Below are 24,236 nucleotides of genomic sequence, written 5' to 3' on the forward strand. Positions count from 1 at the left end.
GCTCTCCTGGATCCTCTCTGCGGGTGCAAGGGCATCTGCTCTGCCTGTGTGGGCTCTGAGGTCTTTCGGGAAGCTGCTGGTAGGGACAGGAGGGGCTTGGGGAACCTCATCCTGGGTGGGTGGGTGGGGGGTGCCTAGGCATTTCACTGCAGCTACCTACTGCAAACCAAACAAGGAAAAAGAAGGAAACAAAAAGGTCTGCAAGCTGAGGTTAAGATGTGAACAGTAATATATAGAGATGGTTGGAAGATGAATGAAATCTCATGAAATCCACACTGAGGTTTTCTTTCTCTCACGGCTCTCCTCCCCCAAGCTAGCTAAGCAAGTCCATGGTGCCCTGACTGCAGGCACACAGCAATCGAAACTCCAGGAAGGAAGCGATGGGGATGGCGGAGCATGGAAGTCAAGAGATTGGCAAAACCACCCCGGACAGCACAGGTGGAGGGTGCATGGGCGCCTGGCGGCGGTGCCTCCCGCCCAGGAGCAGCACCAGCAGGTAGGGACCCCGGGGCGGCAGGGGTGGAGGGTGCCAGGAAGCCGATGTTAACCATGCTCGGGGCCACGGTGGGGGGAGCAGGGTTAAGCAGGAACTAAAACACAGAATCCATCCAGAACCACCCCCCCCGGACCCCGCCCCAACAAGCGGTGAGAGGCACAGGCGATGTAGGCGGGAGAAGCTGGCATGCACCGGGCTGAGGCAGGCAGGGGGCCGGGCGTGTCTGCGCCTCTGTGCGGCGAAGGGGGAGAGCAAAACAAAACAAAAACGGGGGGAAAAGACAACAGATATAAACCGAGGATTGGGGAGGCAACACACGACAGCCAGCTGGACGTAGGCGCTTCCTACTTACTTCCACATTGCTCTCTAGCGATCCCGCACTGCTGCGACGCCCTCGCTTCCCTGCCCAGAACATGCAATACCAGAGGTTAGACACGGACACGAGGCCGGGCCGCCGCCTGCCTGGCCCTGAGCCGCTGCGCCGCCGCCGCGGTGCCACCGCGGACCCAGGTGAGGGTCGGAGGGCGGGCTCCGCAGGGAAGCCGGCGGCAGGGCAGTAACAAGTATTAAAAAAAAAAAAAAAAAAAAAAAAAAAAAAAAAAAAAGGGGAGGGTGGGGGTTTAAAGAAAAAAAAAATCTCCTTCAACAAGCCCCGGCTTTATACCTCTTCTCCTAGACTAGCAGTCTGTTGGGGGGAGGGGGTGCCTCCAGGTGGGCTGAGGCGTTCGCACAGGTAGGGCTAGCCCAGCCACCTGCCAACGGGGGACGACGGGACAGGGGCAGCTTCTCTGATGGCTCAAAACAAACAAAATGTGGTCCTGCACAGCCCTGACTGTCCGTGGATTTCATATACGTATGTATATGCATATTCATACATATACATCTCCCCCCTCGCAGGCAGGGTGGGGTTGATGGTTAGGAGGAGACTCAACTTGGCGTCCTGTCTTTTCCTCCTGGGTAGCTCAAATGTGCTGGTGCCTCTGGAGACTGTTGTTTGGTTTGTGCAGTGCCCTGGCCAGGGTCAGGGTCAGAGGGCCCAGGGTCCTGCTTCCCTTCTGTGGGCACCACCCCCCCGGGATGCTATAAGCATTCCCTCGGCTGTGTGTGCTCCCTACCAATGGCTTTTTAATATCCCCAGCACATGGCACACAGTAGGCACTCAATATACATTGACTATGTGAGAGGACAGCTGTGTCTTCTTCTAGGTTCTGGATGCCCAGGGTGAGTGCTGGCCTCCACAGTCCCTCAAGAAGCCATCTCCATGGATTTCTGCAGGACATCGCGGATGGCCGGAATGGTGGGTGCCCAAGCTTCGGGGGCCAGTCTCTGACCAGCTCTCAGGAAAGCAGATGGGAAGAGAGAACAGAGAAGGGGCCTCCCACTTGACGTCCTATAAGCTTCCATCCAGGCAGCCCTGGCCATGAGCCGAGCACGGTCGTTCTCTGTATCAAGCCCGTAGCAGTGCAGGACAGGTGTCCATGCCAAGGAAGAGACACATACTCTGCTTGGTGGGCTGACTGGCCCAGTTCCCACAGCAAGCAGGATTCACACCCAGGTCTGCCTGTTCACCTCTGGGGCTCGGAAGCTTGGCTGCACTGCCTTCTGAGCTGAACCCGGGCCGAGCCTAGCAGCCTGCTACCTGCCTCTCTGAGGCCTACACCCTAGCCCTGTGCTGGGTGGAGAGCATCGTCTGTGGGTCCTTCAGGCCTCATCTGGCATCTGAATGTACTGGACTGTGCCTGGGATAGAGCCTTGATCCTGGACATACCACAGCAGATGTGCGGGAACATCCGGTCCCTTTGCTTTGCCTGTCAACCTCCAAACCTGAGTCCAGCTGGGAGCTTTGCTTGACTCTGGCACGTGTAAGAGGGCCTCAGTGCTCGCTCAGGACAGGGCCACATAGATTAGGCCAAGACTGTTTTCCACCAATTGCTGAGGTCCAGGGAGAATCAAACAGGACCCGGCCCTTATTCCCAGCTGGAAGAAAAATGAAGGTCACATATCTTTCAGCTGGTGTGAGAAGAGGGGCTGACCTTCTTCCTTCCTGCTTTTTGTCTCATGGAGCAGGAGGAGGCTCTTTGGCTGGAGAGGTGGCCCCACCTGGTGCTCCTTCGATTCTTTTTTTTTTTTTTTTTTTTTTTTTGCTCCTTTGATTCTTTACCTCAGTTTCAATATCTGTAAAATGGGCATGCCCCTTCCTCCAAGTGGGCTGGACATGATCACCAGACACTCAGGAGATCGTGGCACCATGCAGAAATGCTGATAGTCAGGTCTCTGCTGTCTCTGGGGTTTTAAAGTCAGTTTAGAGGACTCCCTTGACTGAAAGCCAGAGACAGAGGAAGGCCAGTTGCCCACCCCATCCTTCCAGCCCCCACCCCCTGCCAGTGCCCAGCAGTGTTGTCTGGCTGGCCTGCTTCTCCCAGTGGAGCAAAACTCCCCTCCTCTTGCTCCTCCCTCTGCCCCATGTGGGCACGACTTAGGACAGCTTTATCTTGGATGTCTTTGAGTGATGTTAAGTCTCTTAGAATTCATCTTTTCAACTTCTCAAATCAGCAGGAGATGTGGGGTATCCCTATAGGAGCGCTCTGCAGTCCAGTCCCAGAGCCCCTTCTCACAGGCACCTGCTGACTGCAGACCCGTGTCTGGGTGTGCACACGCAGGCACACCCCACATACTAATGGAGGTAAAGCATGCCAGAATGGTGGCTCTTGCCCGTGCATCCAGGCTATCCCTCACCTGCGCTCTGTCTCCCGGTACACTCCCTCTGGGGATCTTGCACTAGCCACAGGTGAGCCCTCATCCAGTGCCTCTCCCAGATCCAGATCAGGCCCTGCCAGGCCAACCAGGGGCAGGATCAGGAACCATGTCTAGAAAGGGCTCCCAGCACGGCTCTTCACAGCCTTCCCCTGCTTCTCAGGGTCAGCACAGGAGGCAGCAAGGGCTCTCTTGACCCAGGGTCTCACTCTGTGGCCCTTAACAGTGCTGGGGGCCGAGTGGGTGCTGCTTTGGACACTGGCCAGTGGCAGGAGCTGCCAACTCTCCCCTGAGAGGGCTGCCTTGGTACAGGACATGGCAGGTCTCTGGCTAAGACCTGGAGCAATGACAGGGGCAGGCGGGTCCTATTGGCTTCTGGGAGACATCCTCTCTCCGGAGACTGGTGTAGAGTAGTTTGATCGGGAAGGGCAGGAGGAGGTAGGGCGCTTAGGGTTAGCGTCCACCATGACTTGACTGATCTGCGCCAGGGGATAAGGCCCAGTCACACCTGTGTCCCTGGTCCTTACAGGTCCTTGGTCTCAGGTCAGCAGGGCGTTTGGTGCCACTGAAACGAACACAGTTCCCAGGCAAAGGAAGACCACATGGAGAGTGTTGGGAGAGGCCTCACAGCTTGGACCCCTCCCTCTACCTCTCAGAACAGCAGGGGATCCTGGGGGGGGGGGGCAGGGGAGGGTTCCTGGAGGCCTCCTAGTGCGCCAAACTGTAGCTGTCTCTTGGGTCTCCAAGGTCAATGTCTGAGATGTGTGGTCTCCTGGAATGATGTGTGATCACAGATCCAGGGCAGCTGCTCTTGGAATGGTGACATGCCAACCACTGAGTGCTAGCTTTTCTGAGGGAAGAAGGTGCCCTGAGGCCTGGTCTCTTCTCCACAAGCTTATCTTGGTGAGGGCCACACTGGGTGGAGTGACGCTTCCTCTGGAAAGCTGTACCCTGACCCAGTCCAGAGCATAGAATTCCATCTCCAGCCGCTGAGCCCAGCATCTTCCAGGATGGATGCCGACCCTGGCCAGTCTCCCTCTGGAGATCACAGGTGGCCCATTCCTATTCTGGGGCCGTGGAGCTTTCTCAGACACCCCTTGCCTTGGCCACCAAGCTTCCTGGGCAGAGGGGGCTTTCTTCCCTGGGGATTCTTTTCATTGTCTCCCAGGAAGACTCCATCCCTAGACTTTTTCTGAGCTCAGAATGCCCAAATGATGATGGCAACAGTAACAATAAATGGAAAGCAGCCACACCTCAGAGCTCTGTCTCTCCTGTGGCCACGGGCCTGGGCATGTGGCTCTATCTGACTCCCAGGAGCTCGGCCATGAAGGCCATTGAGGCCATGTTGGGAGCCTCGGTTTTGACAGAGCCACTGTTATCTGAGCGGCTGCACAAGACCCCTCAGCCCTCTAGGTGCTACATCAAGGAACAGAGAGGCCAACGCTTGCCTCACTGCACAAACTCAAACAGAGGCCCCAGCACCCAGCCTGCAGAGGCCCAGAGCAGTCCAGTCACGTTTAGCTGGGTTTAACAAGCTATAGGGAAAACCAGTGGTTCTCAACCAGGGTCAGTTTTGCCAACAAGGGGTGATTTTTTTTTTTGCTGTCCCCCTTGACCCCCCCCGAGGACAATTGGAAATTTCTGGAGACATCACTGACCGGGGGAGGTATTCCTGGCATGTCATTGGTAGAGGCCAGGGATGCTGCTAAACAAACTGCAGGGGGCAGAACAGCCCCCCACAGCACTCGATGTCAATAGTGCTGGGGTTGAGAAACTCTGGATTAACCCTCATGCGGGCAATGGATTTCTGATTTTTACTATGGAAAAAAAAAATGACAAGACAAAAAAGCAAAGGAAAAAATCCAACTTAAAAAAAAAAAGAAGAAAAAGAGCGAAAAAAAATGAGAAAAAATTTCTGGGAAATGAATAAGCCAAAGGGAGGCAGCACTGCTGGAGGGCAGGTATGGGATGGAGTCCTGAGCAGGCTCTCGTAGTGGGGCCCAGAGGTGGCCACACGTGGTGATGTCTGGGGTGGGGTGGGGTGGGGCGGGTGAGCCCCTGGGAGGGGAGGGTGCTGGTCTCGGCCTGAGAGGGTCTTCTCCAACAAACCAGGGCCTCTCATCAGGCTCCTAAAGCTGGGATACCCAGGGCCTCAAGGCAGGTAGGGCCTACAGGGCTGGCATAGCTGTGTGCCTCTGTGTGCCAACATCCTGCAACCTCTGTTCCACTGTAGCCCAAGCCTGCTCCCTGGAGAAGCTGCCTGGTTGGATGTGATGTGGGAGGCAGGCGGACGTCACTCCACAGCTCCTCTGACAGCACTGCAGGCAAAGCAGGCCGGAGCAACACTCAGGGGCGGCTGGCCCCAGATCAGAGGACCTGGCTGGGCGAGGGCTGCCCGTAGAAGCTCCCTGATGCTCTAGGCGCACCCCCTGCCCTGGGAAATCTGGGAGGCTTGAAAGATGCTGCTTGCTTGGGGGTTAAGAGGCTGGCAGCAAATAAACACACACAGAAACAAAGAAACAGCAACAAAAATCACAGTTCTTCTGGGGGTTTCCCCTGACACCCCAGGGCAGCTGTGGCCACTGCCTCCGGGCTGGATGGGGAGGCCTGGGTTCCCCAGGAAGGGAGACCTCTATGAGGGAAGCAAGACCAGGGACAGCGGGACAGGGGTTTTCCAGACACAGTTTAGAGGGCTTCACTCTATTTCATTCATCAGCATAAAACACAGGGACGCGGCAGCACAGAGGACAAGGGACACATCCATCAGCGGGGCCTGGCTCGCTCTGTGTGAGAGCAGTTTCCAGAAAATAAATAAAAGAATAAACGGAACCCCTAGAAGAAGAAAGGGAGAGTGGGGGTAACCTCCTGGCTGCTCTGCCTTAATGAGTGGGTCCTGCTTCCTTAGGCCTCCAGGGGACACCCGCTCTGAGTGGTCAGATGTCACTACGGTTTGGGGATGGCCGCCGCCGGCCGCCACCACCGTGCCTTCCTGTCACACGACGTGTGCCCCGCTGCCCGGTCTGAGTCCTGCATGCGCTGGGCTAGAAAGGGAGGCCCGGCCCGGCTCTTACCCGCTTCTGAGAGGTCCCTCAAGGAGCTGCTGAGGGCGCTGCGCTTGAGGCCCTCACCGCCTGCATAGCTGTCGTCCAGGCAGGCCCGGCTCAGTGTCCCGTTGCCTGACTCCTTTTTGAGGCTGGAGCACTGGGACATGCTGGGCCGCACGACGCCCTTCTGCTTCTCAAGCTCAGCTGAAACAGATGGAGTGAAGGGCCGGTGAGCAGAGCACGGCCCAGGGTGGGCAAGGGACCAGGGCCCTGCGTGCAGGCTTGGCATCGCACCCAGCTGCCATCTGCCTGGCATGGGCTGCCTTAGGAAAGAGGGGGTATCAATGCTGTCTTTCACAAAAGGGAATCAGGAGGAAACCCTGGAAGGGAGGCTGGAGAGGCGCGGGCCTTGGGTCTGCAGGAAACACCATCGCTTTGTAGGCTCGAGGGCTGACAAGGGAGACTGGTCTGTGTCTGAGATGAGCAAGGGGTAACCTGGCCTTGCCCTGGATGGGGGCCAGAGGTGGGCACAGCCACTGTCTCCAGGGAGTGAGGCCTGGAACCAGGAGAGGAAAGGATTATAACCAGCTTGGATGGAACCCAGGGGAAGAGCTCGGCTGTGACCTTCTCAGTCAGTTGGGCCCTGATATGGAACACAAATAATAACCACACCCAAGTGCAAAGGGCTCAGCTCCAGAACCTGGGAACTCTTTTATCTGGGACAGCTGGGAAACCAGGGCCCTCGCAGGGTATGCCATGTGGTCCCATAGCAGGATGGGCCTGGGCTGCTGGAAGCCCTGGCTCTCACAGGGAGGCCACCTCCTCTGGCCCAGGCAGGTGGGCTGTCCTGTCACAGGGTTGTGGGAAGGACAGGCAAGGCCAGGGCACCTCATCTCTCTGGACCCACAGAGGCTGGGGCTGCTGGCTCTTCTGGTACACAGGGCCTGCCACTTACACTCTATCCTGTGCTTCTCCATCTCCTGCACTTCTGCAATGGATTCCCGCAGGTCATCGGTGAACTTCTTTCGGTCTTGAGGATTGGGAGCATTAAAGTTTATTAACACTTTGATGTCGGCTCCGGGGACAGCAGATGTGAGCCGGATGCCATTGGGGTAGTCTGCAAAGGAGAAGGAGAAGAGAAGAATCCATGGGTCCCTATGTGATCTCTGCAATCTCTCTTCTGGTCAAGAAAATATTAAGAAGTCTGGGAACCAGGCTCTCAGCAGACGTGTCTAGCCAGGAAGGCAAAGCATCCACAGAGCAGACCACAGGGACTGCTGGGAAATCCTCATCTCCCAACTTGGGTCTGTGTTGTCCTGCCTATAAGTCGGAGACAGATGTGGCTGATCTGAGTGGAGGCCAAGGACCCCATTTTTCCTTGACCTGGAGGTCATGGAGCCTGGACCGTTCCATTCAAGGTCCTTGGTCACTGCCTGAAGGTTGGAGAGTAGCCAGGGGTGGAGTCCAGGAGGAGTCGGAAATGGTGTGCTGTGCGGGTGGGGAGTTTTATCTGGTCATCTTGGACAATTCCGAAGGTATACTGAGCTCTGCTCTCTGCCAAATGGCCTCCAGACCCTCAGTTCCCTTGGACACGTCATGGGCGCACCATGCCCAATGCACTCTATGCTGAGGGCAGCAGCATTCTGCACAGACCTGCCTGGTGCCACTTCTAAGCTTATAGGGTCTCTGTGGCTTTGGTCCCCTGGAGTACCTCTCTCCTCAGTGGGAATTAAGCATCAGCTACTGGGTGTTTGCAGGTTCTTGGCTCAGACACCAATCCCACTTTGGCTCAGACCTCAGTCAAGGCTGGGAACTCAAATACTTGGAAGCTTGAACATGTTCCTTAAATGCAGGAAGCAAACCACATGAGACCAAGCAACCGAGCGAGTGGGGAGAGGGGCGTGCAGTCCGAGACCACCACATGGGAATGTGGGCCTGGCAATGCCAAACCTCAGTTTTTAAGAGAAGTTATAAATAATTACAATTTTGATAGGAAGATTTAAGTATCAGCTTGATGAGTTAAAACAAATCTATAAATGGAATGAATATAACATAACTGAGCTGGGACTGGCCCACAGCTACCACTTTGAGATCCCTGGTATGAAGGCAGGTCCCACAGAAATGTCAGTGTCAGTTCTGGGGCTCTTGCCAGCCCCTTGTGTCCAGGACTGAGGGCTAAGCCCTGGGAATCTAAAAATGATGATGGCACAACTTGTGCCTGAGGATTCAGCCTGGTGGGGTCCACTGCTGTGAGCATCACTACCACAGCCTCTTCCAGAGGGGACCTGCTGGTCAGGATGATGTGGGGTGCCACCACCCTCCCTAGGGCCACCTGGTGGAAACCTTCTGGCCTGAGGGGTAGCAGACAGAGCAGCAGGAGACGGGGAGATGTTGGGGTTGGCATCCTGGGCTCCTCGTGGCAAGGAGCCCCAAGCCTTCAGGACCCATGGTTTGGGATGGCCCAGCCACAGGTCCCTGCTACTTGCTCAATCTGTTGATGGAAAGCTGATCAGATGGGACCTGTGGGAGAGGACAAGGGTTTCCCCACTGTGGGAGACACCATGACACTCCACTGGGGCAGGCCTCCCCCGGAGCAGTTCAGAACCGCAGGGCAGCAGGACCCAATCCCTATCCCCATCTCAGGAGCCTGGCTCAGCCTGCAACGCAGGGGCCTCCAACACGGATGTGACAGGGAGAGAGAGAGAGGAAAGGGGAAAGGCTTGGGTTTTGGAGAAGAATCTGGTCAAAGGAAAAAGTCGGGGGAGGTGTCAGCTCCCCACCCACGACATCCCCAGGCTCCCTGGCCCACTCATACCCAAAGGAACTTTCCAACAGCACCTCAGAATAAATCTTGGCCGAACAGCTTCCTGTTTCAGGAGCTGTTCTAAGCACTTCATGTGCACGGACTCACCCAAGTCTACAAGGTGGGCACTGCCATCATCCTAACTTCATAGACAAAGAGAGTGCAGCCCAGAGACACTACATAGCCACGTCACACAGTTGTTAGGATCCAGAGCAGCATCTGAGCCCAGGCTCTCCACTCAGGGCTGAGATCGTGTCCTCTGCAGCCCCAAAGGCATAACCTTCACCTGTTTGCTTGCTTAGGTGTGCATATCACCTACAACATTTTTTTTTTCACCTACAACATTTACTCAACACTTTCCTGGCAACATTTTATTGACATAAATTCACGCTGCCCTAAATTAAGAAATCTTACCACCTGTAAGAGGGAGCAGAAAAAGTAAATGTGATAACCATCATGTACAATGTTATTAAATTCTCCCCAGTTATTGCTGCTCTCAGCTGATAGGCTGGGAATAAGAGCATGTGAGGGAGAGCCACCCCGGGATGATGTCCTAGGGGAACCAGGCAGAAGGGGAGGTCACTGGGAAGTGCAGCGCTTCCTGACTACAAGGTGAGAGCTGCCACACTGGCTCCTGTCACCTGGCACTCGGCTATGTGTGGAGGAGTGCTCCAGTGCACATGCTCGTGGCCAGGCCGTGGCAGGCCCCCAGCACAGACTTACACTGGTTCTCAAAGAGCAGGACCTGCATGCCGTACAGGGAGAAGGACTGTCGGAAGCTGTATGTCACGGAGTTCTTCTTTTTCTGGAAGATCTTGGTAACCTGGGGGTAGCCAGAGACAGAGGCTGAGTCACATCGTCTGCACTGCCCAGGGGCAGCTCTGGGAGCTCTGGATTCTAAATGGGCCCAGTGTCAGAACACTTTCAGCAATCCAGAGGCTGGGGATGCAGGTCAGGAGGCCTCTGGGGCAGCTGGAAAGGGCTGCATGCCCATGCATATCCTGACATGGATGCTGACTTCTGTTTCTACAAGTCCTAGGTGTTATCCTGGCTGGCAGTGAAGCCTCAAACTAGCAAAGACGTGACAAGCACAGGACCCACCCAAGCCCTGGAACTGCCAGAAAGATTAGTTCTGGAGGAGGAAACAGAGGCTCAGAAGTTTGAAGTAACTTGCTTGAGGTCAGGGACTCTTAACAAAGAAAACCACAGGTCCAGATTCCAACTTCAGTAATCAGAGAGGAGCAGCTAGTCCTCAAGCAGGTAGGGATGAGGGACAAAGACCTCTAGCAAGACACGTGTGCCGTGGGTGACAGACACCCAGAGAATAGGTTCTCCCTGCTGTCTGCAGGCGCACCGTTAGCCCGAGTGGCTAGGCATCCATGCCACCTTTTTCTGGGCAAGATTTCCTCAGTTTCCCTTTGGGGAACTGCCTGTCTGCCATCTTCAGAAATCTTGTGAAGTGAGTGGTGACCCAGGTTTAGCCAATGAGACAGCACCGCACCTGCCTGGACCCCCTGAGTGGCTTAGGCACAGCCCTGGGAAGCAGTGAGACCTGTGCTCAGACTCCTATGAAGAGAATACCACTGGAGGCCAGGGATGCAAGGGAGGGGGGCAGGAGTCAGCCTGCAGCTGCCAAGGCTGACATTCCCTTCTTGGACAGAGGCTGCCAAGAGAAGGGAGCCCACACAGCCTAGAGACAGCCTCACAAGGAGTCCTGCTGACTCAGTTTAAGCCTCTAGAAAGAGTCGGGGCTGAAGGCCCCGATCCCCTTCTGGACTTTTACATAAGCCATTGAAGCCCTATTTCCATTGGCAGCACTGTGAGTTTGACTCTCCCTCCTCTAACCCAAAGACCACAGGGCTCACTCCACCCCCATTGCCTGCACCCCACCCACGCATGTGCCTCTCCCCGAGTGCAGGCAGACATGACCTCACGGGGAGCAGAGCTGCAGGTCAAGGCTGCCCTGAGCCACGCTCCCAGCCACGGCACGCTGTGGGGAACCACATACCACCAGCAGGTCGTTAAAGAGGAAGATTTCTCGCTGGTGCAGTCCGAGTTTCTGGGGCTTATTTGGGTCTGGAACCTCGAAGAGCCGGCAGTAGCAGACCAGTCTCCGGTGGGGCAGAGAGAGCACCTGTGTGGGGTGGGAAGCACTGCCATCAGCCCCCTGCCCCTCTGCTAGAGTCCGGGTCGCATGCAAGTCCATCCTACAGACTCAACCCCCGGCCTGTGGGCCTGGCATTTGAAAACACCCTCTCCTGCCAACTGTGCACAGCAGAGCAGACATGTTTGGACTCAGCAATCTTCCTCCACTCTTGTTCAGGAGCTCTCCTGACAGGCCGTGGAACATGCCCCTGCTTCTTATGATGCTTCCTTTCCTTTCCTGCAGACAGGTCCAGACTTCTTAGAGTATCACACTCATATGGGAGCTCCTCCACCCTCACTGAGAAATTCATGATCTCTGGGTCCCCACCAAGTGTCCATCACAGATGTTAGCCTGGTAGTCTCTGCAAAGGTTTCTCCAAGAGTGTGTCTAGTCTAGACGAGGAAATTGAGGCACAGAGTGGTTGAGCAGCTTGTCTCAGCCACACAAGTGGGAAGGTGCAGAGCTGGGAGTGGATTCCGGGCTGTTCCTAGAGAATCTCGACGGTTCTGATGTCTGAAAAACCCTGTCTGAGGCTCCGAACCCATGGGAGGCATGGGTTCATGTGAGCCCCAACCCTGCCGAAGCCCAAGCCACTCTCAAGGCCAGGTGCAACCTGTATGGTGTCGAAGGGCTTGTGGTGACAAGCCGTTAGGGAGGCCGAGCTGTGGCTGTGAGAGCACCCAGGATCACACAAGAGACAGCAAGTTAGTAAAGGGCCAGGATGTGCCAGGTCGTGTGATGGCAGGGAGGGTTTACTCTGCAACAGGTGTCCTGGTGGAGGGATGCCCTGGCTTAGCACATCAGGAAGACAAGAGGGGAGGGAGCACTGGGCCCAGGCTAGTATGCTCAGGGAAAGGCACTGTTCAGAGCAAAAGCGTGAAGGGGAGAGGACGGTGGGAGGTGGGGTCAGAGAGGTGGGTGAGGATGTCACAGTGGTATCCAGCGGTCTCTCCTTAGGGAAAGATGGGAAGAGGGGGGAGCAGACAGGTTTGTGACGCTGACTCTCACAGCACACGGCTGCCTGGTGAGAGGTAAAGACAGACACATGAACATGCCAGGTGACTGCCAGGCTAGCCCTGGGTCCAGGCACTCCTGGGGTGAGCAGGAAAACTTGCTCGAGGCAATGGCCTTGAGCAGTGAAGTGTCGGGGGACGGGGGTGGGCAGAGCGTGGGCGACGTGGGAGGGATGGTCTGCTTCAGGCACGGGGCCTCGGGATCTGAGGACAAGCATTGGCCTCAGCGTTCAGCTGGGTCCAGATGAGAGAGAAGAAGACTGCTCTGGCCTGACAGCACAACCCTCCCCATGTGGCCGCTGTCTCTGGGCCTGCAGAGATCTGAGGCTGGGATAATTATGAAAATCAAATTTCCCATCGCTCCAGAAATTAATTCAAACAGTTAGGACGGTGGATCTGGGAGCTAGGGGATGCAGAGATGTGAACAAAGGACCCCCCTCCCCGCCCCCGTCCCTCACCCTGCTCCGGGGGTGGGGTGGGGTGGGTATCAGCCAGAATGTAAAAGCAGAAGGATACTCACACAGCCAAGCCCATGGTGCAGGGATCCAATCTATGCAGGAAACATTAAACAAAAAAAGATATTAATCCAAAAACTGTGCCTGGGCCTGGAGAGAGCTAATGGGATGATATCCAAGTAGGTGAGCACTTGCCCTGGGGCATGTTCCATATCCTCTGTCCAGACACACCACACACGTAGCTGGGGAGACCTTCTGGCGGCCAGAGCCCTCAGGGCACAATGAAGGTGGTCCACCAGGGAAACCCTGCATGACTCTGGCCATTGGTTTCTTAAGAGCCTCAGGCTCTCTTAAAATACGACCCAGAGCCAATAGTTGTTATCCCAAATAGCTGGAGCCACCTGAAACCTAAAGTAACCCCCCCACCCCTAAGGAACTGAGTTCCAAATGGCATCAGGGCCACTGCCCGGAGCTGAAGCCACTGAAGTAGGCCTGGTGTTACATGGAGCAGGGGCGGGTGGGAGTGAGGGAGCCAAGGATGCGGGGGCACCACATACCGGCTTCTTCCCCACAATGAGCTTCTCCACCTTCTGCACCTGGGACACGTGGTCCTCATTGGTCTTCAGCTCCCGCTTGCGAATGCGCTCGTAGATGCCAATCAGCATCTCCCGGGGGATGTCCTCGCCATCGTCCACACCTGGGCAGGGGACAACAGCTAGGTGTCAGGGTGGCCCAGGATCTGGGTGGCTGTGGCATCACTCAGCTTTGGGCCCCAGGCTCGCCCCCCATTTGCCAGTTTCTAAACCCAGTCAGAGTATTGATGCCTTTCCCCAGTCCTCGGTGGAACCAAAGACTTCTGGACCCACAGCCATGGAAAGTCTTCAGTCGATTACATTTGTCTCAGAATCCTTCCAAGGGGACCAGGCTAGCACAGCCACCCAGACTAGCACGCAGGGGGCTGTACCTCCTTCTGGCCATGCTCCGAGGGCTTTATAAACATCAGCTTGCTAAAAGACCTTGGGCTGAGTTCTTGCTTCGCCCCTTACTAGCTCTGTGACCAAGTCTCCTAGCTGGAGGTCCTCTCTGAAGCAGGCCACCAAGAGCAGAGGTGACTTCCCAGAGATCTTGTGAGGAAGCCAGAGCAGCCCTGGTGTTTCCCAGAAAGTGAGAATTCAACGCACCTGAGCAGTGCTGCCAGCTGTTGGCCCACATCATGTGTGTGGAAGCCAGGGGCCCAGAAGCCCAGCCTTGAACTCAGGCTGCTCTGACAGCAGGCACGTATCCTTTCTGCTATGTCTCGAAAAAACTTCTGAGGAAAACCCAGTCCTACTCATGAGAGAAATGCAAACCCACCCCAGCCCTCAGACTGCAGGCAGGGAAAAATCCTGGGGTTTGGGAACTGGCAAGGCTGTGGGAAGGGGATTTGTCCTCACACACTGCTGGTGGGACACGGGCATGGTTCAGCCCTTGCACTGGGCCACTTGCCACTGCCTGGCACAATTATAAACTCAAATCCCCTCTGGGCCACGGACTGCGTTCGTTTGGGGGAATTTGTCCCACTGTCCCACGGGACATGGTATGCAAATGAGGTGACTCATTGCAGCATGGTTTCCAAATAGCGGAAGGCTGGAACTCACCCATTTACCCGTCAGTAGGGGACCGGTTAACCCATTGCCCCATAGGAGTGCAATGGAATACTACACACCTGCCCAGAAAATGAGCAAGGCCATAGGGAACCGACACGAGAACTTTCTCTTGGATTTTTTTTTTAATAAAGATTTTATTTTTTCATGAGAGACACACAGAGAGAGAGGCAGAGACACAGGCAGAGGGAGAAGCAGGCTCCGTGCAGGGAGCCTGACATGGGACTCGATCCTGGGTCTCCAGGATCACACCCTGGGCTGCAGGCAGCGCTAAGCTGCTGCGCCACTGGGGCTGCCCTCTCTTAGATTTGTTAAATGAGAAAAGCGAGGTGCAAAACAGGGAGTAAAAGCAGTCATGCACGTTTGTACTTGTGTGAGCAGAGGAGCTCTGGGAGGTGCCAGGGACTAAACAGCCTGGGCACACGGGGACGGATGGGAGGCCTCTGCTACAGACCTTGACTACTTTTTTTTTTAACAGAGTATTTTCTACAACTGTTGCCTAGAGCAGTTAAGTTCACAGCAAAATTGAGGGAAAAGTACAGAGATTTCCCCATGACACCTGCCCCTCCACCCCCACTAACCTCCTGCACCAAGATTTGTTATAATCAGTGAAACTACACTGACATGCCATTCACTCAAAGTCCATAGCTGACACTGGATTCACTCTTGGTGTTGTACATTCGATAATAAATGATTAATGGCACATGTCCACCATGGTGGAGTCAGATGGAGTCACTGCCTGAAAACCCCTCTGGGCTCTACCTAACTCATCCCTCTACCAACCCTACCACCCCCGCAACCACTGATCTTTGGTATCTCCATAGTTTTGCCTTTTCTGGAATGTCGTATAGTTGGAATCATACAGCATGTGGTCTCTTCAATCTGGCTTCTTTTACTGAGTAATATGCATTTAAGTTTCCTTCAGTCTTCTCACAGTTTGGTAGCTCATTTCTTTTTAACACTGAATAATATTCCGTTGTCTGGATGAGACAGTTTATGTATCCATTCATCTACCGAAGAACACCTTGGTTGCTTCCAAGTTTTGGCAACTATGAAAAAAGCTGCTATAAATATCCATGTGCAGGTTTTTGTGCGGACATACGTTTTCAACTCCTTTGGGTAAATACCACGGAATCTGATTGCTTGGGTGTATTACTTTTTTTTTTTTTTAAACTATGTGAGGATAATACCCATTCAAAATTCAATCTAAAGAATTTAAAAACAGGGGATCCCTGAGCGGCTCAGCAATTTAGCGCCTGCCTTTGGCCCAGGGCGTGGTCCTGGAGTCCCAGGATCGAGTCCCACATCAGGCTTCCTGCATGGAGCCTGCTTCTCTCTCTGCCTCTCTCTTTCTGTGTCACTCATGAATGAATAAATAAAATCTTAAAAAAAATAAAGAATTTAAAAACAGATTGTCAATAAAATAAAAGCATTGGTCATCTGACTTTCGTGCTGGTGAACAATTCCCCTCCCACCCGCCTTCCAACCCCCAGAGATACTCCTGGTGCTGGACCTACCAGGAGAACCAGAGTGAACAATTCCAGAGAAAATGTGTCCAGTGGTGTTGGGGGGGAAGGTTTCCTCTACAAAGAACAAGCTGGATGTCTTCCCAGGGCAGAGCACCAGGTGGGCTTTGGGAGACCAGAGTCCTGCCCCCTCTGACATGCACTTGCTGTGTGATCTTGGGCGAATCCCCTCCCTCTCTGCCTTGGTTACCTTTCTGAACACAAGGAAGATGGAACAGAACGCTCCCTGGTTCCTGGTTGGAAAAGATGGGATTTGGTGGGAATGGCCCAGGCTTGGGAGATGGAACCAGCAGCTCGCTCCCCTGAGAAGTGGGATGAGAACGCCCTGCAGACCGCGGGGATATGAGGGTAGCTGACTGGCAGGACCTGACCCAGCAACCCCATCCTTCCCGGAGCCTTCTTCCCTCTGGGCTAATCACTCTGGTTCCTCCTGTTGCCCCCCATACAGGAAGGGTCCCAATTATGGGGGTGAGGTTTACAGGCAGAAAAAAAATCACAGTCAAGTCACAGAGACCTTTAAACTCCCCTGGGGTCGTCAACAGCATGTACTACATAGCCTGCTTTCTGTACACTAGGCCCACACAGGACTCTGGGAAAACCAGAGTCAGGCTCAGCCCTGCAAGGAAAGAAGTCTATAGGGCTGACAGAGGACTGCACATCCTTGCCCCACCAAAGCATCTGCTGGTTCTGCTCAAGTGCTCTGGTGCTGACTTCCATTAAGGAAGTTCCCAGACTCCTTAGCTTCTTAGAAACTCTAGCTAAGACCTAAATTCCTTGTAGTCCACAGCGCCCCTCAGATCTAGCAGAGGGCCACACACCATGAGTGCTCAGTGCAGGGAATGGCCATCGTCTGAGTGGTCTGAACCAAGCCCTGGCCCCTCGGCTTCCCTGATGGCTCAGGTCCTGGAGCCCAGCTGGGAAACGGGGGCAGCCCAGCCACCTCTGGGTGGGCATCCCATTAGCCAGCTTGGTGCAGGGGTGCCCACCGCCAGAGGGCGTGCTAAGACAGTTCAAGCCCGGGCAGGGGTTGGCGGGGTGTGTGTGTGTGTGTGTGTGTGTGTGTGTGTGTGTGTGTGTGTGTGCTCATCCTGTCCCAGGAGATGGGATGACGGAACAGGGGCTTTTACGGGGGGTAAAAAGGACAAGAAGAGTACATTTAAATGGCTCAGCAAGTTCACAAAGTTGGACCTGATTCAAACCAGCTTTTCTCTTTTTTTAAAAATATGACATCCTTGGGGCGCCTCAGTGGCTCAGTGGGTTCAGCATTGGACTCTTGATTTTGGCTCAGGTCATGATCTCAGGGTTGTTGAGATGGGGCCCCACTTCGGGTTCCGTGCTGGGCGCAGAACCTGGCTGAGGTTCTCTCTCTCTCTCTTCCTCTGCCCCTCCCCACCTTCTTCCTCACGTATGTGTGTACATGTATATTTACATATATTTATATATGTATACCTGTACCCCACACCCTTTCGAAGGGGACCTCAGCCTGCTGTAGCTCTGATCTTCCCCCAAAGAGAGGGACACAGTCCTCCTCTTCCTCCCAGGGACTTCAGGTACACGAGGACATGCTATCAGCTAAGACAGTGCCACCTGGGAGACAGCTGTCCCCTTTTCAACTCCTTTTCTCCATAATGACCCCAGGAAGCCTCCCTTCTCACTGTTCACCTTAGCACCCGTCAAACACGGGCCACGTGCCTCAGCCTTGGGGCCCAGCCAGAACTAGCTCTGGTGCTTTCATCCGCTGAGTTCTAGAGTGACTGCCTAAGTGTGGCAAATGATACGGGCTTCCTGTTTATAGTGTGATATAAAGTTTCTCTAAAACACATACATACGAAGGCAAGTCAGCTTCGCGAGGAGTATCGAGGGTAGGGAGGGGCAACCCAGTGACAGGGAGGGTGTGTGCCAGCCCCTCGGCCTGGCTCTGCCTGCCAGGGACGCCCAGTGCCTGGGCTCCAGACTGTGCTCCCTCACCTCCCCCGATCCAGCCTCTATGGACCGTACCAGGCCCTCCCGTGCTGGCCTAAGCTTTCTCAGGCCTGGCCCCCTGCCCCCCACCTCCATCTATCGAACCCCCACATAGCCTTACAGAACATGCTGAAAAGGTCACCTCTGCCACGTGTGAGGTTCCTGGCACCATGAGACCCAGGTGTGTGTGTCACTGCCTGTGAGAGTGGTCAGCACCCTTTAGGGTAATTGATGCGGTGTCCCTGGAACCAAGGCTCACCCCGGGCCCCTGTGGCAAGGACTGGGTGCGCCAGAGCCTGGCCCCTTGGCTCTGCCCCGTGGCTGGCTGGGTGCGTGCTGAGAGAGCGTCCGAAGGATGGGTGTACGCCAGAGCCCAGGGCCCGGGCCAGCTCACCTCGCAGGTTCTTGACGAAGTCCTCCAGCTTCATCTTCCGCTCTGGTTTGACATTGGGGCTGTACATGTCTGTGTTGAGCAGGATGATGGCAAACGCCAGGATGAAAATGGTGTCTGGGTTCCGGAACTGTCGAACCACCCCGGGGTTGCAGATGCAGTAGCGCTGGCTGTAGGCCGGGAGAGGGAGCAGGGTCAGGACCATGTCGGTTGGGCAGGAGCCTCAGTTTGCACATCTGGTAAATGGGGGTGACACCTGCTCCTCCTTACACTGGTTATACCTCAACAACCTGTACTCTGGCTGGCGATGGCTGCTGAGGGAGATGACCATGTTTCTCCATCTCCCTGGGAACTGGATGCAGCCCAGGAGGTGGCTAAATTCTGGCCATTGGGATATGGGCAGGTAGGATGTGGGCAGCTTTAAGGATATACTCTCCTCACCTGCGTGGAACAGGGATGTGATGGTAAGTGTTGGACCCGCTACCAGGGACCCTGAGATGAAAGGAGCCTGGCTCAGGGAGCGGGGTGGATGAGGGGCACAGACCAGAGAAGAGAAACTGTGCAGGCCCATGACTAAGGCAGTAGCGTCGGAGCTCAGAAAACATGGGCTTCAATCCTGTCTTCTCCATTAGTGGCGCCACCTCCAGGAAGCCCTCCTGCAACTGCCTGAGCAACCCCCTCCTAGGGCCCCAGAGTCATCCTCCTGTTGTGTTCTCCTTCCCCACCTTTGTCCTACCACTGGCGCTGGGCCCCGAAGGCTGGGTCAGTGGCTGACTCGTGTCTCCCCCACCTAGCATGGGCACAGAGGATCCTACCCAGACACTGTGCACACACTCCTAGCATGAATGAGTGTGGGGTGGCAGTCGGCCTTGACTGTGGGCTCTCTGCTGTACCAGGTGCTGGGCTAAGTGTACCCAGACATTCAAAGTGGTTCAGTCCTTCCACTCTGTCTAAGGTAGGGGCTTCTGTTTTTCCCCACTCTATAGGCAAGGACATGAGGCACAGAGAGGTTAAGTAACCAGGGAAAAGTCACACAGCTAGGAAGTGGTGGAGTGGGTGTTAGAGCCAGGCCATCTGGCTGTGTAGCTTGTGGTGAGTCACTATGTGAGACGGGCAGACAATGACGACACAGACTCATGAATGAGTGATGCTCACGAGGACCTGCAGGAACACAGACTGTCCAAAAGTGTGGTTCTAGAGATAACCAGCACAGCACCTGGCACACTGAAGGGGCCTCATTCCCCAGGCACGTTCAGGGCCACCTGACCCTGCTTAGGGGACAGGGGTAAAGGGGGTGTTTGGGCCCCAAGCCATGGGCCTCAGAGCCAGGAACCATCCTCTTCCCGACACCCACCCATGCCCTGCCCTGCCCCCAACCTGAAAGCCTCGATGAGCCGCTCCACCTTCTGAGCCTCCCCTTGGACCCGGATGTGTGCCTGGAACTTCCTGAGAGCTTCATCTAATTCCATGGCGGAGAAATCCATCTCATCCACCACGCAGCTGAAACGAGACACCAAGGCTGCATCAGGGTCTGCTGCCTGCACAGCCTCTGCCGCCCTTCCTGTCGAGGGCAGAGCATACAGGGAGTCAGTGCAGGGCAGGCCGTGAGCTGCCCAGAGCCAGGGGATCCAGAAAGGCCCTCCGCCTGGCTTCCTCCAACCAGTCAACACTCCAGATTACAGCCCAAAGACCCCTGTGCTTCTGGGGAGTCCACAGATCCCCTGAAACTATAGGAAAACATTGGTGCTTGTATCTCTGTGTGTAATTATCTACAGAGGGGCCAGAGTATATGGCTGCTCCTGAGAAAGGCCCTCGGAGCAGAAATAGATGGCGCTCAGTGTGCACGTTACACAGAGCACACAACAGGACGTTACTGCTGAGTCTTCTCAGACATCCCTCATTTGTGAGGGATGCCAGGAGCACACTCCCATCTTCTCCAGGAGAATGTGGAGGCTGGCCGCTAACTTGCCAGCCAGTGACTGTGCACTGAGCCCATTTTCCCACATCAAGGGTCTGGGGAGAGGTGCCTGGGTTTTGCCGGGTGTCCTTCCAGGGGCACCTTGGAGGACCTGTGCCAGCCTCATCTGCTAATCCGCCAAGGGAAGCGGAGCTCACAGGAGTGGCTGGTAACCGGGTTTTGTTTGGTGCCACTTGTCCTAGCACTACCCTCCAGCATAACATGCTGGGTCCTCTCTGATCCTGACCCTTGAACAAAGAAAGTGGGGTCTGCACCAGGGACCACTCAGAGGGCCATGGTGTCCAGTGTATCTATTTGTAACAAAGCCATGGCCACCCTTGGTGGGGGTTGCAGAGGCCTCAGCCATGGGGGGCCTAATCCTGTCAGGGCCCTCCTTCTGCTGGGTGTGATGGGCTTCGGCATAAACAGGCTGTAGTGTGCCCTTGGCCTTCTCTGAGTGCTCATGGCCCTGGGGGCACCATCCTTCGAGGCTGCTGCAGAGCAGGTCGGGGAGGGCCGGGGCCACACAGGGTATTTGCTGACTAGCATCTGAGTTGGATGCCTGGTGTAGAGGGTCGGGGCTGGGGGTTGGGGGTGGGGTTAGGACTGCTACTTCCTGAGGCTGCTATTTTCTGATAGGGGAGAACAATGCACGGATTTCCTATAGCAGTTAGTTTGGGGGGTAGGGTGGGGAATCTGGGGTGGGGGGTGGGGGGGGAGTGCAGGAATGGCTGCAGGGGCTGGCCCAAGATGGTCTTAGGCCCAATTCATAAAAGACCTCATCTACTTTCCCCTGAACTGTTTCCTGAGGCTGGTTTCTAAGGCGGAGAGGGGCACTAACCATGCTAACAATGCAGCAGGCTTTTCCCAATTGAGGGCTGGAACAGAAATGGCAAGCAGGGAGAAAGTAGTCCGGGTGGGTGTGCCTGGCCAAGGAAAGGCACAGATGCCATCCTGCTGGGTGCTAGCTACAGCCAGCTGCTGCCAAAGGCCTCGGCTCCCTGTGTCCTGTGTGTCTGCGCCTGTGCCTGTGTGTGCAGGTGGGTGTGTGACTGAATGGTACATACGTGTGTATATGAGCCCCCATGTGTGGGGGTGGGGAGCACCCAGGCCAGCCCATTCCTCACCTGTAAAAGAGGCCCAGGCAGCTGCCTGCCTCCTCCCAGGGAAGCAGATGTGGTGAGCACACACGTGGCTAGGCTCTTCCTTATGGCAGAGACGCCTGGCCCCAGGAGGCCCTCTGCCCACCCCCCTTGGCTGTTTTCATTCATCCCATGAGGCAGGGCTGGACGGATGCAAGGCACTGCTCTTGTTACTAGTGGTTTGTTCTTTACCCCTCTCTGATTTCTGCTCCCAGCATAAGTCTCAGTGTGTAGCTGCCTGGTCAGAAAAATCCTCAACAACGGGCCTGGAGATGCTTCCCCCAAGTCTTGACCCACCTTATTCAGTCCTGTCCTGCAGCTTTGGCTCATCTGTGAAAGGGACTTAGTAAGATGTGACACTCACTCCATGTATTTGAGGACAATGCAGGGCCCATACACAGCGACTGCTTTATAAACCCAAAGATCCAAGCATGGGGTCCTTTCTACTTAGGGCAGTCTCAAGAAGGGATGGAGAGATTTGGGGTACAGGCAGGGCTTCTCCAAACTGTCAACAGTTCCCAGGGAGCTGGAAATCTGGTTTTCTGCAGACAGTGAGGACTTGGTCTATGTTCCAGCAGGCGGGGTGAGCCTGACACTGCTTGTGTGCAGGTCCACGTCCCCAGACCCCAGCCCCAGAACTCACTCAAGCACATCTCGGTTGAATTGTTTCTGCCGGTTGCCCAGGAACTCGCCGATCATCTGCCTGCTGAGGCCCTTGCGCTGCAGCAAGAAGTGGGCCACCCCCACTGGAGTGTCAGGCACAAAGCCGCGCTCGATGAGGTACTGGACGCCCTTCTCAGGCTTCCTAGGGGTGGGACGAGAGACAGGCTCAGCCCTGGCTGCTCCACCCACTCCCGGCTTGCCCTCCTCCCTGGGTACTCAGGGTACCCCACTCTGTTCTGCTGGAGCCCGTATTACAGGGAACCCAGAACTGCCCAGATCCAGCTCCAGGCATAGTGCCTAGGACTGGGCCATCCACAGGAGCGTGGCCACGGGTGCTGGAGCAGGGACCTGCTCCCCCTACTGCTCTGCAGTGCCCCCAAAAGCCCCTCTCTGTAGAAGTCACTGCCAGGCAGATGGGAACATCTTACCCTGCACGTCCTGGCCTGTCCCCTGCCCCCCAACAGTAAATGGTCTCTAACACAAGCTGAGTCCTGACTCTGAGCACACTGTCTAAGCACCCTATATGCATATCTTCTCACACTCCTCCTGGGGTCAGCACTCCTGTTACCTGGGCCGTTGAGAAGCCTGACAGCCACGTAACCTTGCCAGCAGCCTCAAGTACTTTTGTTATATTTCCTGACAGTCAGGTGCCTGGTATGCTGCATGCAGTAAGCACCATGGAAGGTTCTTACGACTAGCTCCAATTTCTAGGAGAGGAAGTGAAAGTGCTCCATTGATCCTTCCTGGGCAAACAGGGTTCCTAGGAAGGGCTGGGCTGGCCCCGCAGGGCTAAGTAAGTCCACCTGCACTGGGAGCCATGGGGCCCCAGGGGAGAGGGGGCTGTGGTGGAGGGAGGCAGCAGGGGGCCCAGGCTGGCCTCTTCCTCCCTCTGGGCCTCAGTCCTCCTGCTGATCCATGTGGTACAACACAGGCTTGGCTGACCTCACAGTGTGGTGTGAGGGGGCCGTATGTGTGACCCTTGGAACGTGGATGTCCGACGACCCCAGAGCCTCACCTGGGCCTGCACAGGGGTGTAGGGTGTGGGGGTGAGTGAGGTCACCCACTAACTGGGAGCTGGGCCCTACCACTTGCCCCAGCAGGTAGAGATCAGTGTTCTGCTATTCCCTAGAAGCCTGGGGGCAAGAGCAGATCCACCCGCCCCAAAAAGTATGGGGCTCCTGACAGCAGCGTCTAGCACATGCTGTATTCCTACCTGCAAGCAAAAGCAGACTTCCTGCTGCAAGGTGACCTTACTATTTTTACCCCAGGATGACCACACACCCTAACATCACCTTCAGGAGTTTGGCAGGGAGTGGTGGCCAGCCAGCTGGGCCCTGGCACGGATGTGGGGACAGAGCACTGCTCCCCGACCCCTGCCACACACCCCAAGAACTGCACCTGCCCCAGCCTCTCCAGCCACTCGGCTGCTCATGCTCCCTCACTGCCCTGCTCCATGCCAACCCCCACAGGGCCCATGCCCACTCTCCTCTTCCTCAACTTCTAGGTCAGGGGTCACCACAGCCAAACTGCAGACGTCTTTTCCTTAGCCTACACATTAGCGGAAGGAATTCTAGTGAGTTGCCAACATGTAGAAGTTGGGAGAGCTCAATCCAGAATCCAGATTTCTGGCTTCTCTTGGAAAATCAGGCCATCTGATCCTCTTGGGCCTGTGCTCCTGTGCGGCAATGACTGGAGAGCTGGGCTGGACCTCCCTGCTCAGGCATCCTGCGTCAGCCACCCACAGCCTGGGCCTCCCTGGTCCCTTGAGGCCCAAATATGGGGCCCCGATCCAGGCCTGGCTTGCTTCCCTGGTGGGGCTGGCTGACCTCCCCACTCTGCCCCCTTCTGTGTTGATACACCAATGTGGCACAGCATCTCAGGCTTCTAGGATATGGGCTCCTCCACCTGGGAGGAGCAGAAGGCAGCAGGAGAGTGGAACACACTGCAGGAAGGAGAGTCTTACAAGAGGTCATGAGAATGCGGATTCTTCACAGATTAAGTACCCAGAGCCTACTTTTTGCTAGGTACTGCTCAGGATGACAGCAGTGAGCGAGGCTGGTCAAGAACACCCCACAATGGTAGGCTCTAATCCTTGGTCTAAAGGACAAAGGGACTAAATGATGGCTGGAGGGCACAGGGAGGGGTTCCTGCAGGTGCCTTCAGGGCCTTCTCTGAGCAGATGACACTGGGCAGTGACCTAAGTCATTAGGGAGCTTCCTGGATGGAGGCAAAAGTAAATGC

At 55.5% G+C, this 24,236-nt stretch overlaps 1 protein-coding gene across 17 annotated transcripts in view; it reads right to left on the bottom strand.

Annotated features, from left to right (window-relative positions):
- Positions 1-24,236, bottom strand: part of IQSEC1 (IQ motif and Sec7 domain ArfGEF 1) — a 376,147-nt gene that overhangs the window by 4,923 nt on the left and 346,988 nt on the right. For 15 of the 17 annotated variants that reach the window (XM_072720184.1, XM_072720185.1, XM_072720193.1 and 12 more), the window contains 10 exons: positions 21,976-22,137; positions 19,611-19,733; positions 18,237-18,403; positions 13,269-13,408; positions 12,777-12,806; positions 11,106-11,231; positions 9,821-9,920; positions 7,250-7,411; positions 6,322-6,498; positions 849-898 (listed from right to left, as the gene is read on the bottom strand). In XM_072720184.1, the coding sequence (XP_072576285.1) occupies positions 849-898; positions 6,322-6,498; positions 7,250-7,411; positions 9,821-9,920; positions 11,106-11,231; positions 12,777-12,806; positions 13,269-13,408; positions 18,237-18,403; positions 19,611-19,733; positions 21,976-22,137 (1,237 nt within the window). The remainder of the gene's footprint in view (positions 1-848; positions 899-6,321; positions 6,499-7,249; positions 7,412-9,820; positions 9,921-11,105; positions 11,232-12,776; positions 12,807-13,268; positions 13,409-18,236; positions 18,404-19,610; positions 19,734-21,975; positions 22,138-24,236) is intronic. The other 2 variants (XM_072720192.1, XM_072720195.1) reach the window with 1 other exon arrangement.

This window comes from Vulpes vulpes, chromosome 9 (genome assembly GCF_048418805.1).
Source record: "Vulpes vulpes isolate BD-2025 chromosome 9, VulVul3, whole genome shotgun sequence".
Taxonomy (NCBI): Eukaryota; Metazoa; Chordata; class Mammalia; order Carnivora; family Canidae; genus Vulpes; species Vulpes vulpes.